Below are 20,011 nucleotides of genomic sequence, written 5' to 3' on the forward strand. Positions count from 1 at the left end.
CACCACAGTTCAAAAGCATCAATTCTTCGGCACTGAGCCTTCTTTATGGTCCAACTCTCACATCCATACACAACTATAGGAAAAAGCATAGCTTTGACTATATGGATCTTTGTCAGCAAAATGATGTTTCTGCTTGTTAATACACTGTCTAGGTCAGTGATAGCTTTTCTACTAAGGAGCAGGTGTCTTTTTAATTTCATGGCTGCAGTCACCGTCTACAGTGATTTTGGAGCCCAAGAAAATAAAGTCTGTTACTGTTTCAACTGTTTCCCCATCTATTTCCCGTGAAGTGATGGAACCAGATGCCATGATCTTAGTCTTCTGAATGTTGAGTTTTAAGCCAGCTTTTTCACTCTCCTCTTTCACTTTCATCAAGAGGCTCTTTAGTTCCTCTTTGCTTTCTGCCATTAGAGTGGTGTCACCTGCATATCTGAGGTTATTGATATTTCTCCCGCAATCTTGATTCCAGCTTGTGCTTCATTCAGCCCAACATTCTGCAGGATGTACTCTGCATGAAAGGTAAATAAGCAGGGTGATAATATACAGACTTGACGTACTCCTTTCCCAATGCTGAACCAGTCCGTTGGCCATGTCCAGTTCTAACTGTTGCTTCTTGATCCACATACAGATTTCTCAGGAGGCAGGTTAGGTGGTCTGGTATCCCTATCTCTGTAAGAATTTTCCAGTTTGTTTTGATCCACAGTCAGAGGCTTTAGGGACTCTCAAGAGGCCTCTCCAGCACCACAGTGTGAAAACATAGATTCTTGGGCACAGTATCATTAAGAGAGTTGTGTAGGACTAGGGATAGAAACTAAAGTCACACAGACCAGTATAAACACTGTTAACTAAACAGAAATAATGGTCATACTCTCTTTGATCCAGCACCTTTATTTTAAAGAATTCACCTTAAAATCTACCAAGGATGCCAAGATGTATGCACAGGGTTCTTCACGGCAGCGAAGTGTGTAATGGGGAAAAATGGACACAGGGTTTGAAGACCTATCAGATCATGGCACCCCCTGAGAGGAGTTCCACGTGGTCACTGGAAGGAATCTGCCTGTGCTGACTTGGAAAGTTCTTCAAGACCCATAGATGTGTAAAAATAGCAATCAGTATGTGAATTAAGTATTGAATGACACATTAAAAACGTGTGTTGTAACTGTTTTCTTGAAAGATACACAAGGTTCCATCAGGGAGAAGGCCTGGGAAGAAAAGGTGACATAATTTACTCTCCATTTTAAACTTGGCAGCACAGAGTACTTTTTTATTGCTATTTTAAATCATATGCATGTGTAAGTAAAATTTAAAAATAAACAAGTGTTGGGGACTTCCCTGCTGGTACAGTGGATAAGAATCCACCTGCCAGTGTAGGGGACAAAGGTTCGATCCCTGGTCAGGGAAGATTCCACACGTCGTGGATCAACTAAGCCCATGCGCCACAGCTACTGAGCATGCGTGCTGCAACTACGGAAGCCCGTGTGCAAAGAGCCCGTGCTCCACGACAAGAAAAGCCACGGCCACGAGAAGCCAGTGCACTGCAACTAGAGAAATGCCCCCACATAGCAACAAAGCCCAGGGCAACCCAAAGTAAGTAAACTAATTGATTAATACAAAATAGAAGTGTTGAATATGATGCCAATGAAATCAAGCATTTTCTGGGGATGGTGATTTCCAAAAAACCTAGGACTAGAATGCCCCCAATGTTATAAGCAAATCACCCCCAAAGAGAGAGAAACCATATTCTTATTGTCAGCAATGGACAATGGGTAATGCTCTGGCCTGCGGATGAGCTGAACTTGTTTTTTAATGGGATTTTCTGACCCAGTGACTCATAACAGGAAAGGCATGGACATCTAATTCTCTGGTAGATGTTACCATCTTTTTAATTGACAGTCTGGGTATTCTACTTTTTGCAGTTCTGCTGTTTGACTGGAATAAAACACTTCCATTGCAAATGATGGAAAAATCAACCATAAATATTTGTCTATGTACCGGGCACAGTCAGCCAGCATTGTGTTTCAACTACACACACACACACTATTTTGGTGGTATGAAGACTGATGTCTGAAGCAAGTATGTGTCAGTGCTGAGCTGCAATGAACAAAGCACAAGGAAGGGGTGTTTCTGGAACAGTGAGGGCTAGGGGTGAGAAACGGCAGTCGGGAGCCCACAAAACTCCTAATCCCCTCTGTCCTTAAGGTAACAGGGACTGACTCTTACTGAACCCGTAAATACATGCCGAAGCTTTATGGTATCTTGATTCTCACAATACCCGTAAGACGTGAATATTACAATCATGCCACCACTATTTTACAAATGGGTAAAGTGAGGCCTGAAATTATAACATACCAAGTTGCCTCTGCTTGGAGAGGCTGAGGATGGGAAAGTCCATGGGAGGTTAGCACACAGAGTAGGAGGCCCAATGAATGTAGAAATGTGTTCATTAGTTTCACTCATGTAGGTACATGTGAGCTGATCAAAAGCTGAATATTCATGCAGCATTACCACATACATGGCCTCAGTTAATCCCTATGACAAAGGACCAGGGTTGAGACCTGTCATGGGGATTTCTGACTTCCTTTTCTTCACTCTTTCTGCTATACCACAGCTCACTTCCAATACCATTATCAAGGCCAAGTGTGGACACTGGCTCCAGGATCACTAGATCCAGCAGTTTCTAAGCCAGGGTTGGCCAGAGTCACCCTTCCTCACTAGAGCAAACCAAGACACTGAGGGTCTGCAGAAGGGGATGCTGTTCATAATAAAGCTGGAACAAGAGGCATCACCTGGGACTCCTCAAGCTGTATGGTTGCATCTGTGATCAACTTGATCCCAGAAAAATCACAGGCAACTCTCAGAGTCCAGCCCTCCCAGCAAGATCCTCAGGGTCTCCCACAAATCACTAAGCCTCTCTGAGGCCCTCAGGGCCTCTCAGCGGTCTGCTCAGGAGAAAGAGGTTCCTGACATTGCACTGCCCCCAGAAGATAATCACACCAACCTCAAATCCTTCTTGGAGTAGAGCTGGTTTTACATGATGACATGATCGGGGCAAAGGGTGAATGGTACAGGCCAGTCTGGCAACAGTGTCTGGGCTAATTGAGTAGGGGAGAGAAAAAAAGGTTTGGAGGGGAAAAAAAGAAGAAAGAGGGATGGTAAGGTGTCCAAATTTGGTTTTAATTGCAATAATCATATTATTAATATAGAATGATATCTCTGTATGGCAAAACAGTTGTTAAAATGATGTGGTTATTTACCTAAGTGTAGTTTCTGGATGGTTTTACTTCTCTACTGAGTACACAATTTATAAAACGTATACACACATATACAGTTCTTCTTAGTGAAAAATTAGATAAGATACAAATAAGGGATAAATATGTTGTACAATGAAATGAAATCTATGTATAAATGACACTTTCCCCATCTTCTCTTGTTATTCTGTGTTAGTTTGTTCATCCCCACTTGCAGCTATAGTAAACTCTTCTTTAAATAACATTGGGCTCCCATCAGGAAAAGAAACATCCTGTCTTTCACTTACTCTAACCGAAACGTGGCTACCAAAAGGATCATCTTTTATATCAGTGAACAGTTCAAACCTAACATGGTATAAAGGAACAGTTAACATATTCCATCAACTCTATGAATAAGATGCATTTTTTCATATTCTTACAATGTGACATTAGGGTGTGTCCTATAACCAATGCTGTATCACAGCTCAGCTCTTATAATCAGGAGCATCTGAGGTTTGATGGATTATGGCACAAGGCACTTCTGAGGAGCCAGGCCCCACTCTATGCCCTTTACAGATGTGAGATCACTGTGTAAATCATCAAAGAGATTATGAAGCTTCGGTTATTCTGGAAGCATCGTACCATGTACTAATGTCACATCAGGAATTTCTGTGCAGTGGTTTTACTGCTGAGGCTGATCAAATTTCCCAGTTCTAGAGGGTTTGCTGTGACAATTTTTGTAGCTGTTTTCTCCACCCCCATCCCAAACAGGATACGGGTGAGTGTCCTGGCTGACAAGCAGCTCCTATTAAACTGCCCACATCAGGTCGCAAGTTTGCAAAGCAAGGTAACCTCCTCTTTAGTTTGTAAATGTATGTTCGTCGCTCAGTGGTGTCCAACTCTTTGTGACCCCATGGACCGCAGCCCGCCAGGCTCCCCTGTCCATGGAATTTTCCAGGCAAGAGAACTGGAGTGGGTAGCCATTTCCTTCTCTATCAATTTGTAAAAGGCATGTTCAACTTGGATCTCTTCCAATCTAAAAATCCCTTCAGTATTTTTTTAAAAAGTGAAAAGTGAAAGCTTCCCTGATAACTCAGTTGGTAAAGAATCGCCTGTAATGCAGGAAACCCCGGTTCGATTCCTAGGTCGGGAAGATTTCCTGGAGAAGGGAAAGGCTGTATCACAGCCTTTGCACAGCCAGTGCAGTATTCTGGCCTGGAGAATTCCATGGACTGTATAGTCCATGGGGTCGCAAAGAGTCGGACACGACTGAACAACTTTCACTTCACTTTCGTTAAGATCATTGAAGCAGGAACCCTGCCTCGCTCACCACTGCCCAGAAGTGGTATGTCCACCCCAGGGGGTTACAATGAGCTCTGGCCTTCATTCATATACACTCTACTCTAGTGTTTCCTAAACTTCATTTTCAACCCCTTTGACAACTTTCTTACATTTGCTGCTGCTAAGTCGCTTCAGTCATGTCCGACTCTGTGCGACCCCATAGACGGCAGCCCACCAGGCTCCACCATCCCTGGGATTCTCCAGGCAAGAACACTGGAGTGGGTTGCCATTGCCTTCTCCAATGCATGAAAGTGAAAACTTCAGGGGGTACCAGTTCCATCCCTGGTTGAAGAACAAAGATCCTGCATCCTGAGTGATGTGGCCAAAAAATAATGAAAATTAAGAAAAAAAGTACAGACACAGGGACTTTACAGTATACCTTGCTGCTGTGTCCCTCGCATGAGGGCCCCACTGCCATTCTCTACTGTGCTTATTCCCACCAATTTCAAACCTAGCCATAAAGAATTTAAATCACTTCTATTTCCTAGACGTATTTTTCTCCGCACATGAGATCCCCCTTTGGACAGCAGAAGAGAGGCGAGGTTTCCCTTTTACAAGTAGAAACTGTTTTGTATTCATGTCCCAAATCCCCTGCAGTTTCCATCAGGGGTCCCCAGAACACTCCTCTAGTCCTCTCACCTGGGAAAACAGCCACACATGAGACATTTGATCAGTCCTCTGGAGTAACGGCTTGTCCCGAGGCCGACAAGGAAGTTCTCTCTTGGGCACCTACGATTTCCTCTTTCTCTCCTGGAAAGTGCTTCCTGCAAGGATTACCAGCACTGTTCCATCCTTTTCCCCTCCAGTCTCTAGGGTAAACTAGGATGGTGGCTCTCTCCTCTGGGAAAAATACTCTTCTGACACAACAGCTAATTCTTATTACATACTAGCACGGTTCTAAACATTTCATACGTGACCATTTTTTCCCCAAGCATGTATTTTTTAACTGAAGGAAAATTGCTTCACAACATTGTGTTGGCCTCTGCTATAGATCAACATGAGTCAGCCCTACGTATATATATACATGATAATTTATTTAATCCTCACAGCCTGATCAGGCAGGAGACTGAAGCACAGAGAAGTTAACTATTAATAAACTGCCCAACCGCAGCAGCTGGGCTTCAAACCCGGGCCAACCAGCTTTCTTTGCACTTAATCATTACACCTACTGCGTCTTGTAATAAGGTAAGTGACTGTTGGAAACGGCAATAATGCTAGTGTCCATAGTAATTGTTTTATTGAATGTTTACTGCTTGCCACATATCAACTTTTTTTCCTCCACAGAACAGCATGAAGTGGCTGCTTTTATTATTGGTACACAGGTACCCTGTGCAAAGCTCAGCACCTGGGAGTCCACAGAGGAAGCAGTCTGGTCATTGGCCTTGAGAGCCCATCTACTCCTGGCCATGTCCCCAGCTTGCAGATCAGTGCCTGGCATGTAAGCATGCTCAATCAGTACTAGTTGGGCCAGTGAATTCCAGGCAGCTTTGGTTCATCTCAGAACTAAACAGTGTCTCTGCTGTATAGCACAGGGAACTCTGCTCAATGTTATGTAGCAGCCTGTAATGGAAGGGGGGTTTGGAGAGAATGGATACATCGTATGTATGGCTGAGTCCCTTTGCTATCCACCTGAAACTGTTACAACATTGCTTCCCCCCATCCCCACAAACTACAACAATGACAAAGTCTTTGGGGGGGAGGGTACGGATTCTCCTTCACTCTTTTTTTGAATTTTATCTTTATTTATTTTTTAACACCAAAAACATTTTGTATCAGGGTATAGCTGATTAACAATGTTGTGATAATTTCAAGTGAACAAAATGGCTATACTCCAATGCAAAATAAAAAGTTAAAAAAAAATAAAAATGAACCATAATGCAAAAAAAAAAAAAAAAAAAGGAATAAAGAAGTCTCAACCAAGGAGGACAAATCCAAAAATAAATAAATAAAGAGAGAACTAAATACCTCACCATGACAGCAGTCAGAAGGGGACAAGGTCGGGGAAGGGGCTTGGGGTGGGGCGGCCCCAAGTAAAAAAGTTTCTGAAGCTTTCCTAATGCTCCTGGCCCAGAAGATCAAAGGGAAGAGAAATGAAGTGAAGTGAAGTCGCTCAGTCATGTCCGACTCTGCAACACCATGAACTGTAGCCTACCAGGATCCTCCGTCCATGGGATTTTCCAGGCAAGAGTACTGGAGTGGGTCTTCTCCAGAAGTTGCCTCTAAAGACAGTTCTCTCTTAACTGTCCACTGGCATCCAGGTAAGGAAAACAGGCTACTTTTGACCACAGGGTGAGGACATTTCAAGCTACAAAATAAATCAAATGGTTGAAATTCCATTATGTGACAAATGCTCATTTTATTTCTGTCTCTATTTATATTTTAATCAAACAACTGAAGAGTCACATTGATGTCAGTCTCTGTCTTTTCAGCTGCACCTCTGCTAATCTGACAACATGACAAGCATTTATCAGTCCCTTCAGGGACCTACCTGTCATTACTCATGTTTTCAAGGAGTTGATTACAATGAACAGACTTGGGTTCAAGTATAGACTCTACCTCTGTGACCTTTGGCAAGGTCAGTTTCATGGAATTTAATTCTTCACAATTCAGGTAGTCTATTAAATACATATGTTAATGTGATTTAGTTTTTGCACCTCTGATAGGATTTTGTTTTCTTGGTTAATGAATCTATGACCAAAAGTCCTATCAGACAATGTATCCTAATTTTTGGTTTGAAAATGATAGTCCCTGAAGCAATGGTAGCTGTTCAGTAAATTTCTTAAACTGAATTAAGAAGTCAAAGTAATGATGCAGGCAGAGCAGCTAGAAATACTGGCATTGATGGCTCTTGTTCATACTGTTAATTGAAATGGAAATAAAAAAAGGAAGATAATTGAGCAATTCCTTGTCACTTAGAAATGAACTATTACTCTGTACTATGAAAGAAATTCTAACTCAAACCCTGTTTTGAGGAAAAAGAAAATTATGCAAAGATTTAAAAGACTTCAGTAGAATTGATATCAACCTGATTAAAAACAGTCTTCCAGGACTCACTATCATTCACAGCATCTTTCTGCCCTGATTACAAAACATGTATTATTTATGTCATGCAAAACAGTAGAGGTATGACAACACAAGAAAATCAACTCATTTGGTGTTTTTTTAAAGTTTAATTTACTTTTTCTGAAAAATGAACTGTTTGGGCATATATAAATGACAAAACCCAGGATGAGTGTTTCAGAATGTGGTAGGCGGCGGGAAGGGCCCGGAGTGTGATCAAGGGTACCTTGGGGGCACCGGACAGTCTTTGTCATGGATTAGCCATGGGGGAGACTGAGTCCAGGATAGAAGCCAAGTTCAGGGATGAGAGGTGTCCCCCAAGCACCACAGTCACTAGCCAACAATGAAGACAGACATACAGAATTGAGAAATGCCTTCAGCATATTCTCCAGGTTTTGGCAAGGGCATTTCTAGACTCTTTGCTTGATCTGGCCTGACCTGCTGCACAGAGATGTCATGTTCTTCCAGGGGCAAAATGCAGCCATAAAGTGTTGGTCTAGGGTACAAACCAGACGGGCTTCCCTGATGGCTCAGCGGTAAAGAATCTACCCGCAATGCAAGAGACATGGGTTTGACCCCTGGGTTGAGAAGATCCCCTGGAGAAGAAAATGGTAACCCATTCCAGTATTCTTGCCTGGGAAACCCCATGGACAGAGGAGCCTGGTGGACTGTAGTCCACGGGGTCGCAGAGAGTTGGACATGACTGAGCAACTAAGCGTGCATGCACGAATGTATAAAATAAATAACGAATGAGAACCTAGTGTGTAGCACAGGGAACTCTACTCAGTGCTCGTGGTGACCTAAATGGGAAGGAAATCCAAAATGAGGGGATATATCTATACATATATAGACTTCCCTGGTATCTCAGACAGTAAAGCGTCTGCCTACAATGTGGGAGACACGGGTTTGATTCCTGGGTCAGGAAGATCCCCTGAAGAAGGAAATGGCAACCCATTCCAATACTCCTGCCTGGAAAAGCCCATGGATGGAGGAGCCTGGTAGGCTACAGTCCATGAGGTCACAAAGAGTCGGACACGACTGAGCAACTTCACTTTCACCTTTCATCTATACATATAGCTGATGCACTCTGATGTACAGCAGAAACTAAACAACACTGTAAAGCAACTATATTCCAATAAAAAATTAATTAAAAAACTGGCTGGCTTGAGCCATGAACAGATGGCTTACAGGTAAAAAAGTGGAGGGGTTGACACAGACTACAAATGAAGAGGCATAAGGACGGGGCACGATACTGCTACATTTACATTCTGGCCTGAACATTTTATAGCTGGAAGGGGCCTTGCCTATCCATCAACCAGTCCAAAGCTCTTACTGAGCAGATTAGGAGGCTGAGGCCAGAAAGGAGGTACATGTCTGTGGTGCTAGTTACGTAGTGAGAGAACCAGGGCTAGAATTCGGGCCTTCCAGCTCCCAGTCAGCGGTTGGCTCTCTACCACCAGCCCCTCCCCAGCAAACCTATATGTAGCAAATGTTCTCATCACCCACAGAGGTTCCAGGAAAAACAATCAAATGAGTCTAGGTATTTAAATATTTTAAAGCCCTCAACTAATAAACATGATCATTTGTGAACCGTGACCTTTGAGCAGTCGGACTGCATCAGGCCACTGGTATCCATCCAGATAGTAAATATTTAAAGAGCTTAATTTCTTCTTAGTTTTAATATTAAGGTAAATGTGAATCAAAGTTTTAAAACCTTCTCTCCAGTGAGTTACCTTGCAGGCAAAGGTGCACAGACCTCACACTTTGGGGACCACTTTCCTAGAACCCCTTGCCTTCCACCCAAGATATGGGGGTGGCGGCTGGGGGGGAGTCAAAGCATTGGCTTAAAAAATTGAAACAAGTAGGTAAAGGAGAAAGGCAATCTCCAGAAAATGGGGGGAAATGACCGCAGAAATTGGAAAGCTGGAATCTAACTAGAGGTCCCTGGAGAATTCCATGGCACTCCTTCCAATAGTAATTTTCTTCTGCCAGAACAACTAAAATTGAAATCAAAACACAAGTTAACCATATCTGACTTGATTATGAGGTCAGGGGGAATCATACCAGCTTAAAATTCACAACTCCATAGAAAATCCAAGAAAGTTTCTGTGATCGCTACCCATTGCTCATTGTATTCCATGAAATACACTACAGCATCAAAAAGGCAACCCACCTCATTAAGAGGTGTGGTCCACAGTGTTCAGGAGCAGGGAATGAGCATGGCTTTTCTTAACAACCTACTATGTGCTAAACACTGTTAGGTGCTTCATTTCATCTGGTTTCAAAAGAACTGTAGAATTGGGGATGGGGAGTACTATGATCTCTGTGTAAGAGACGAAAAAATTGGCCAGAGACAGTCATGGAGTCCAGATCTGTACTGGTGGGTTTATAAACCCAGAGAAGCTTCCATGGAGGCCCTGGAAGTCAAACGAAATGTATTCCCCACTGTGTGAAAGTGTGTCAAGGCAGCTGTTCTCTGATAACAAGATTTCAGAAGTAGCACCTGAAACTGCCTTTTAGGTCCCCCTGGCAAGATGGATGAAGGAACAGAGATCACCACTCTCAACAGGGGCATTTTAGGCATGGATAGGATTGACTCCCTGACTTCTCTGGTGGTTCAGATGGTATAAAGAACCTGCTTGCAATTCAGAAGGCCCAGGTTTGATCCCTGGATTGGGAAGATCCCCTGGAGAAGGAAATGGTAACCAATTCCAGTATTCTTGCCTGGAGAAGTCCACAGATAGAAAAACCTGGCAGGCTTCCTGGGGCTGTAAAATCCATGGGGCTGCTAAGAGTCAGACACAGTCCACGGGGCTGCTAAGAGTCAGACACAGTCCATGGGGCTGCAAAGAGTCAGACACGACTGAGCGGCTAACACTTTCACTTCACTTTCACAGGACTGATGGCTACAAAGATAACAGGTGTTGTGAGAGGCCAAAGGGCTGGAGCCACCCTGCGACACTGTGCCTCTGCCTTCAAAGGACTTCCTATAGCCAATTTCAAGGCCAGAGCCCCACACCTTCAGTAAGTCTTCAGGCTTCTCGTTCAAAATTCTTTGGGGAGTAGATAGATGAGGCATGGTTTCCTTGTGTGACAAAGATCTCTCAGCATAGTAAGGACACTCAGGTTAAAAATAACCTCACAGAAATCCTCACTGACAAAATAGGCAAGAAAGACATGAACTGCCAAAACGGCCCCAGCTAGGGATCCGCTGGGGGAACCTGCTCCAGAGCTTCTGAAGCCAGGTGGCAGCCGCTCCCAGCCCTGCAAAGTTCTTCCTTGTCGCAGGGATGGGAATGAGCGTTTAAGGGGGCTGGAGCTGACACATAAGTGATCCCAAAGCAGGAGTAACCAAAATCACTCTGTGCAAGAATTCAGGCAAAGCTAGGCTGGCGCCTCTCTGTTTTAGGTAGAGACGAGTATGCCCACCCGGTTACAGAGAAAACAGGGTGCTCACTTTGGGGCAGGACAGTGAATAGAAAACAGAGGTCAACATCACTGCCTCACAAAGAGGGCTATGCTCAAAAACTACCAGCAAGACCACAAGTGGATTTGCAAAAACATTTGCATGGTTTCTGGTTGCAGAAATGCAGAAAGGATTTGTACTATGCTTTGCTCCCAAGTGCACAAAACTCCCTTTCTACCTGAACCCTGAGACCCAAAAAATGAGGAAATGTAGTGCCAGCAGTTCTAAGGTTCTCGCTGGCTGTGACCCCTTCTCTTCCTGGGAGCTGGGCCAAAAGCACAGTATTACTTACTGATCAAATAACCAACACCCAGAGATACCTGGGAGTGAACACACATCAGTGAAGGTTCATTGGAATCAAAAGCAAAATGGAATCACCATTTGCTTGATGGAGGTTGGCTGGGTTGAACATACAGAAGTATCTTAGCTTTGCACTTAGAAAAAAAATCTCATTTCATTTTTTTTTTTTTAATTCAGTGCAGCAAGAGGAGTACAAAGGTTAGAAAAGAGAGAAAGAGCTTGCAACCCGGAGAAAGATAAAAGGCAAATGATTTAAATTAAACATACGGGAAACATTAAAGAAGGCATGGACATAAAACAACCCTAGAGATATAAACGTACAACAAAGAAAAGTTGTTTGATCAGAGGGCAAGCCGTGTGAATAAATAAAATATCATAAATGCTCTAAAGGAAAAAAAAAGGAAGAGAAGAGTTTTCTTTCAACTTCCATTCTAAGAAAACCACAATTCTTTTTCTTGGTACAACTATAGCTCATATGCTTAATATATAAACTCAGCTTTGAAAATACCTCTGGAACATTCTCTAGTTTTTGTTTTTTAAAAAAATGTAAGTGAACCAACCATTTTCTATCACTGGGTAAATTCTGTCTGGTGGGTGGGTTTTGAGTAGCCGTGAATAAAGGCAAGAGTGATTTGATTTTCTGTCATTTAAATTTTTCTCCCTTAAAAAAATCTACAGGAGTCCAAGGCAAAAGAATTAGTTTTGAAGAGTAAGTTGAGTATTTTTAAACAAACCCAATTTGTGTATCCTTTGTCTCTAAATCAAAAGCCTGTATCACCTTTTCTCAAAGCTATTTCCACAGCACTTCCTGGCCGAGTGTGTACACCCCTATAGCATTGTTACTATTATTTAAACTTCCATGAAATGCACTTCAACTGGCAGGCATGTGTACTGTGAAATTAAAAGTGTATTGTTACAGAAGAAACAAAACTGACGTTGGACGTAAAGATGGACAACAATATGCAATGCCACAGATGGCAGCGGGAGCCTAAAAACACTGTGTGGTTCCTTTCTATTCTGTTTTGCCCCATTGTGTTCTGAATGGACAGAATCACCGCCCGGCTTCGGGGCCCAGCCGCTGAAAGGCCCCATTGTAAGTGATATGCTTTCCAGAGCAGAGTGAAGGTTGCTGTAGTAACCTTCACCGAGAATTTCCTGACCAGGGTGATGAAAATCTCAACTGAATTGTGACAGGACTACAGTTACAAACAAGACTGCAACATGAACAGGGGCCTCCCCGCTAGAAGGGGGTCTTCTCTTATCTGAACATAACCCACCACCTGCTGCCTAAAGCATATCCACATAGCCAAAGAAGGGACTGAATTTCTAGCAGTCAGAGCCTGAGGAGTCAACCTGTACAGTATCCTCCCAGGGCTGGGGTGGGGGTGGCGGAGGAGGGGAGAGAATGGGAGTTTGCAGATCAAGGTGGCTACACAATCCATGAATGCTTTAGCTGCCGTGTTTGCTGGATGGAGAATGCACTTTCCCAGTGCTAAGCAGAGAGGCATGGGTACCCATAGTCCAAATACCACAGGCAGAGAAGAAATCTGCACTTGGTTGGGAGAAAACAGTGCAGGATTCAGTACATAGAGAGAGCCCCCCTTTATATGAAAAAAAAATCACCCCCAATTTCCCAGATGGAACACTAAACAAGAATGAAAACCACAGTGAGCTCTACCGATGGCTCCTTATATACCAAGCAACGTTCTAAGCTCTTTTACACACACTGCATGTGTGCGTGCTGAGTTGCTTCATTTGTGTCCGACTCTTTGAGACCCTACGGGCTGTGTAGCCCACCAGGCTCCTCTATCCATGGGATTCTCCAGGCAAGAATACTGGAGTGTGTTGCCATGCTCTCCTCTAGGGGATCTTCCCAACCCAGGGATCAAATCACGTCTCTTTTGTCTCCTGCAATGGCAGGTGGGTCTTTACCACTAGGACCACCTGTAAGCCCTTACATGCATTAAATCATTTAATTGTCTCAGCAAACTTAAAAGGTCGGCATTATTATTAACCCTCATTTTAAGGATGAAGAAGCACAAAGAAGTTATAACCTTCGCCCCAGATCAATACCAGTGAACAAATATTCTGCTTCCAGAATCTACACTCATAATCCCTTTTTTACTCATCTTTTTCATATAGGCATTGGGCATTTGGATCTGGAGTTCTGGAGCTCAGGAGCAAGAAATGGGCCAAGAGACCACCATTGGCTACTATGAGTTCTCATCATAGGTGTGCGCAGGATTGAGCAGAACAGGGAGCCAACAAGAGATAAGAAAATAGGATGAGAAGCATTTTATCCATTGGTTCATTCATTCATTCCTCCCAATAGTTATGTGCCTACCAGGAGCCAAACACTAAGCACTGGGGTAGCACCTGCAGACCATTCAGACTAGACTCCAGTTTTTATCAAGCTTCCTTTCTCACTAATGAGGCAGAAAACCAACAGATAGAGCGATAGGAAAAACAAGAGGTGGCCTCGGGAAGGCCAGAAGGGCAGGCACTTGGCACCGGAGACAGGAAATAGGCAGTCAAGATGGGACTGCCCATCAGAGGGTGCAGCCCAGGTCACACAGGAAAACTGTCTTCCTTCCAAAGGGAATGAGCCCAGACTACTTTAGTCAGATCCCCACCCAGTAAGAGAAATAACACCGCCTCTTATTTGTAGGTTGCTTTCACAGTCTCGCTACCTCTCTGCTCATCATCCCATGTGAGTTCTAAAGCAGTTCAGCCAGGCAGGCAGGCAGGGAGCAGGAATAATTATCTCCATTTTACAGCTTGGACTATCTGCAACATTTCCCTGATACTTTAGAGAACCCCAAAGGAGTGGTGGAGACACGGGGAGGACCGAAAAGTAAATTTCAGGTTGGGCTCCCCAGCTTTGGGGACTGTCCCTCTGTTTATCCGTCTAGCATGATAACGGCTATGTCATTTATTGCTGGGTTATTATTAAGCTGGGCTGTGAGTCGTTCCGTGTGCTGGATCTCGCCTACTTAAGAAAGAGAGAGGGGGCAGGAGGAGGGAACCAGAAGCAGAGGCAGAGCCAGGCTGCTTTTAACTGAGAGACAGAGAAAAACAAACAGCTCTTTAAAAACACAATCTCTCAGCATACTTAAAGGTAGCAATTCCAGCCTAAAAGCCTCTCTGCTTGGTAATGCACCACCCTTAAGAAAGGGCAAAATTATCAAGGGGTGGAAGCTCAGGAGATGTCAGGCTGCGGATGAAGGCCTATTCCATGCCAACTTCTAAGTAAGACGAGGAATTACAGTCATTCAGCCCACAGCCATTTCCCATTTTAACTGATGTTTCCTGTTTTCTACGCTGGGCATCATAAGAATATTCAGAACCAGATTGGGAGTTCACAGGCCGTCCCTTCACTGGGGTACATTCTTTTCTGTTCACTCATCACATTATGTGCAACATTACAACCCAAAACAGATCTGTTTTCCTACTGACCTCAATCTGCGTCCACCATTATTGTGGCTGAGAGAATTCTTGGCTCTTTCAGGCCGTGATGCGAAGAACAATCTCGCCTGGCGGTTCCCCGGACTTGTTGACCTGCAGGTTGGTGTCTCAGCAGGAATTGTCCACATGCACCCATACGATTTAGGAGTATGGATCGGGGGACAGGCAGGGGCTGGAAGTCGCATTCCAGCCCTTTCAGCTGATTGCTAAGCCATCCCAGGGTAAATGAGACAACTGGGCATATTGTTAAGTTTGTTTTTGATGGTAGGATCACAAAAGCATGGTTTTTAAAAACTGTTTATTTTGAAGTAATCTCAACATTTCAGAAAAGTTTTTTAAAAAAGAATTCTTATACTCTATATCAATCTATAACATTTTGCCAATTTGTTTCCTCTCTCTATATATATATGTATTATTTTTTTTAAATCTACACTATTTAAAAATAGATTGTATACATCATGCCCTTTTACTCCTTAATGCTTCAGTATGTATTTCTCAATAAGGGAATTTTCTTATATAATCAGAGTAAACAACTTCCACAAATGTCACATTAATACAATACTTTTTATCCACGTCAATATCCTAATTTCATCAATTATCCCAATAATGTCCTTCGACAAGATTTTCTTTTTCCTGGTGCAGGATCACGTATTGTATTTAGTTTTCCTATCTGTTTAGTTTCCTTTAATTTCCAACAGCTTTTCAGCTTTCCTTTGTCTTTTATGATGTTGACATTTTAAAGAATTCTTATTTTATAGAATGGCCCTCAGTTTGGGTTTGTGTGATGTTTCCTCATAATTAGATTCAGCTTTTGTATGTTGGAATTTGAGTCCTGTGCTGTTGCATCCTTCTCAGGATATCACGTCTGGATGGACATCATGTTTGTGGGCGGTATTCATTTATATCGCTTCATTAAGTACTGTCCCATTTCTCCACTAATTTCTATTTTTTCCCCCTCTGGTAACTACTAAGTGATTTGTGGGGAGATACTTTGAGACTGTGTAAATATTCTGTTTCTAATCAAACTGTGACAACCAGCTTTGACAAATTAAATTTTCAAGCCCAGTTATTTGGCACTCAGAGAGAATGCATTGCTCTCGGAAGCTGTGTGTCTCAGACAGACAAAGGCTACACAGTATCTCTGTGGGTGTCTCAGAGACGGGGTAGCTGGCTTCCTCCCACCTGCTGGGTTCCAGACAGGCTGAGGTGGCTGTCTTCCTCCACCTGTGACACCCAGTTCCACCCCCACAGGGTGTGAAATAATGCTTCCTAGAAGCTGAATTGAAAACCAGAAGTATGAGTCGAGGTGATTCTTACTGGCCCAGACAGCCCCGTGGAAAGATGCAAAGCTGCTGTATGTGGGACGTGTGTCCCTGGTTCCCGCCATCAAGGTGCCCGTGCGTCTCATCCTCACCCTAATCCCGCCCCTCCTCACATTAGCTTCAGTGCCATTGAACAAATTACTGTTTAAAAGGTGGAAGTGGGGTCAGTCCTTTTGGACCAGAGAGCTTAAAGCAAGGTGGGGACGAGGGAGTCAAGGGCAAAGAATGTGTGTAAAAAGGATGAAGTCCAACCAGACAGTTCAAAGAGGTGGCCAGCAATTGTTCTTGAGCCACAAAGAGGGCAGACCTTCTTTAGACCTGACCTCCCATTCCAGACATTCTTGTTCCCATGAGGGAGCCTGCTACCACCCGAGGCAGCCAACATTTTCTTTTTGCTAATAATCATTGTGTGGAAATAATTACCCCAGAAGGCTTCCCTGGTGGTGCCCTTAGTAAAGAATCTGCCTGCCAATGCAGGAGACTCAGGAGGCTTGGGTTCGATTCTTGAGTCAGGAAGGTCCCTTGGAGTAGGAAATGGCAACCCACTCCAGTATTCTTGCTTTGAAAATTTCATGGACAAGGGGAGCCTGGTGGGCTATAGCCCATGGGATCGTAAAGTCAGACAGGACTGAGCACCCATGCTCACGATTACCTCAGAGGACTTTATTATACAACAGCCACCAGTAGATGGCCACTTCCACAGCTGGAGTGACTGGGACAGAACCTTGGAAGGAGCCCGAACGGTCTCTACAGCAAATTAGCTCAGGAAGACCAGGGAGCTTATTTGGTGACCAAAGATTCTCCTCATCACACAAGCTCGTACCTGAAATGCACATGTAGGCTAGTGATTTTTAACAATGACTGCTGAAACACCACTAGAAAAATAAAAGTTTTACACCTTTTAGGTAAAAAGTTTACATTTAAGAATTTGCTTCTGCTAACTAGAAGCCTGGAGAATCCAAGGGATGGGGGAGCCTGGTGGGCTGCCATCTATGGGGTCGCACAGAGTCGGACACGACTGAAGTGACTTAGCAGCAGCAGCAACTAGAGTAATGAGCTATAAAGTATTGATAGATACTTTAAAATTTCTAAAAGATTCATAAACATAAATGAGATTTGGCATCGATAACAGTAATTTCAGAGATGGCATTCTTTTGATAAAAACTGCTATATAATCTTTCCCTTGAACATCATCCTACATTTTTTACTTATTCAGTCATTCACTGATTGAATCATTTTAACTCCATCTATAATAGCTGTGCCGGGTAATGTGTCAAGCCCTGGGGATACATTAATTTTTTTTTTTAAGATAGGTTTACAAATTAATTACCTAAGTATGCAGCAGTAGTTCCAGTGTGAAGAATGAATTTTGCTGACACAACGTTCCATTCTTTCATTACATAAAAATACAAAATGGGCATGTGACTACCAGAAAAAAGAATGTGAATGCACAGCACACCTAAGTGTGAAATATTACCCCTGGCTGCCAGGTAAGCTGAGAAAGGCACACAAATCATTTATCTTCGTGGACAACTGAATTCTAACCTGATGACCTCATTTCAAGAACTCTGTAGTTAATTTCATTTCAGAAACACCAACCCAAGCCTTGTCAAACAACAATCAGCTCTAATCTATTCCACTAAGTGAAGTTGATCAGGTTTTTTGTAAAAATTGCTCTCTTTCACCTCAAATATTGCTTAAAAAAAAAACTCAATGCTCAGCTGTAAGACTCAGAATTTGGTGTGAGGCATGTGATACTGTCTCTTGCCTGGCATAAGGTTTTAAATATCCTAACTGGAATCCCTAAATCTTTAATGTAAGAGCTTTGTCACATTTATTTTGTTGCCACTGAGAAGCTGAACAGGCCTTTGAGCAACTGTTTCCTACAGACCAGTTAGCTGCTTTATAATTTATCCCCAGGTAAAGCTGCACTAAATGTTTAATACCTGGGCTTTGGGTCCCCTTGAATCTCTCCTATATAATGGAGGGTGGTTCTTTCCAACCAGTAGGTCTGGCAAGACCAGTCCTCGGGTGTAGGCTGAGAGTGACTGGGTTTTCCTGTTCTCAGGGCTCTGGCCACTCTGCCCACGCTGAAAGCTGTCCCCTTTCCTACGTCTTTATGGGCAGAAGACTATACCAAAAGTTTAAAGCATTAATGTCTTCACCACTACTCTCACCCACCCATCCTTCCCACCCACCCCTTTCTGTGACTTAATCACAGGAGGAAGTGAATCTACCCCTGATGCTGTCACAGTTTTTGAAATCTGGAAGTGGATCACATGATGTAAAAGGAAGTTGATGCGGGTTGAAGACAATAAGCTAGCTGGCACATCTAGAAATCCGTGTTGGCTTACTAGCTGTAAATCTTCCAGGGTTCTAATTTTAAAAGAAATTCCAAAAAAGCTCATCTTGGGTTGGAGGTATGGTTTTCAAGAACTGGGGCAGACTTTTTTGAAGTGCTCATAGACCAACTTTAAGGGAATAGTCAAATGACAAAATCATAATCATAATAAGAGTAATAGAAATAAACTCTTTGAGAGGGCTTATTTTATACCTTCCCCCCTCCCCTTTTCATTTTAGCAGTGACAGCATATAAATCCTTGGGATTTCTTTAAAATTTCTCCTTGAGACTTCCCTGGTGGTCCAGTGATTAAGACTCCGCACTTCCAATGCAGGGGGTGCAGGTCAGAACCCTGGTCGAGGAATAAGATCCCACATGCCATGGTGCACAGCCCTCCTACTTACCCCTCAATATATATATCCTTAATTAAGGACCTACATAAGTTGATGTACACAACAGTCTAGGAAGCATTCTCTTTGGAGGAAAATGTGGCCTCCAAATTACTATGTATATTGACATTTGAGTACTTAAAAGTAGGTAAGTACCCCATTTATATTATGGCAACCTGGCAGTCACTAGAGTTCACCTTCTCATTTCTCTGAAATGCCCTTGTTCCTAGGAAATCTTACCACAATTGGCTGCAGTCTTAAAAAGCCACCCTTCGTTTGTGATGCATTCATGATCCTCAGAGATTTAACAGGAGCCTGGAAGTGGGGTAAGGCACTTAGGATTCTTAGGCAGTGTTTTCAGGGTTCAAGCTGGAGGCTCTCATTTATAATTGAGAAGATTCTCTTGGATGCTGGAAGGAATAAAGTAAGTAACAACCACTCTCGGCGCTTGAGCCAACTCTATGTCACTAAGTCCATATTTTGCCATGACCTGGCAGAGAGGGAAAGCCCAGGACTGGGAGCCTCAAGAATGGATTCAGATTCTTCTTCTGCCATGTACTGGCTGGGTGGCCTGGGGAACTGCCTTGTTCCCACCATCTCAGGGTTGTTAGTGAGGGATCAGTGAGATAGAAGACAGGAAGTCCTTTGTAAACTGGTGGTGCCATATAAATGAGTTACTGTGATAACATCAAGAGAGAATGGGGATACCATTTAATTCATTAATTTCTCCTATTTATGCCCTCACACTATAAATACTTTGCAAAATGTACCTTTCCCCCTCCTCAAACCTGTTTCTAAAAAAACACGAAGAACACCAAAAGAAGGGTAAACTTGTCCACTGCTTGGCAAAGGTAAAACTTCCATTGGAAGGAATGGGGATGGCACCTGGCTCACCCCTCAGGCAGATCCCGGGCAGAATGAGCATCTATGTGGGAAAGGTAAAGCCAGGAAAGCTTAGAAACGGGAACACCTTGAAGGGAACAGAACATCAGCCGATGAAGAGGTCAGTCTGCTAGTGAAATAAGACTTAATACGTGTCCAGATAACTAAGGCACTTCACTAAATGTCTGGAGAGAACAGTCAACCCCAAAAACAATTTC

At 43.2% G+C, this 20,011-nt stretch overlaps 1 protein-coding gene across 3 annotated transcripts in view; it reads right to left on the reverse strand.

Moving 5' to 3' along the window:
• The window catches only part of MYO1E (myosin IE), a 220,779-nt gene that overhangs the window by 124,877 nt on the left and 75,891 nt on the right, over positions 1-20,011 (reverse strand). Inside the window, exons 1-2 of one of the 3 annotated variants that reach the window (XM_086321232.1) lie at positions 5,208-5,270; positions 2,999-3,092 (exon numbers count right to left, since the gene is read on the reverse strand). The exons of 1 other annotated variant lie outside the window; for it this stretch is intronic. In XM_086321232.1, coding sequence (XP_086177358.1) covers positions 2,999-3,092; positions 5,208-5,227 — 114 coding nt within the window. In that variant the 5' untranslated portion in view covers positions 5,228-5,270. Of the gene's footprint in view, positions 1-2,998; positions 3,093-5,207; positions 5,271-20,011 lie in introns of those variants that run through there. One more of the 3 variants, XM_086321234.1, reaches the window with a different exon arrangement.

The sequence above is a fragment of the Bos grunniens genome, chromosome 10, assembly GCF_055505025.1.
Source record: "Bos grunniens cultivar Pamir isolate PY7600 chromosome 10, Bosgru_T2T1.0, whole genome shotgun sequence".
In the NCBI taxonomy this organism is placed as follows: Eukaryota; Metazoa; Chordata; class Mammalia; order Artiodactyla; family Bovidae; genus Bos; species Bos grunniens.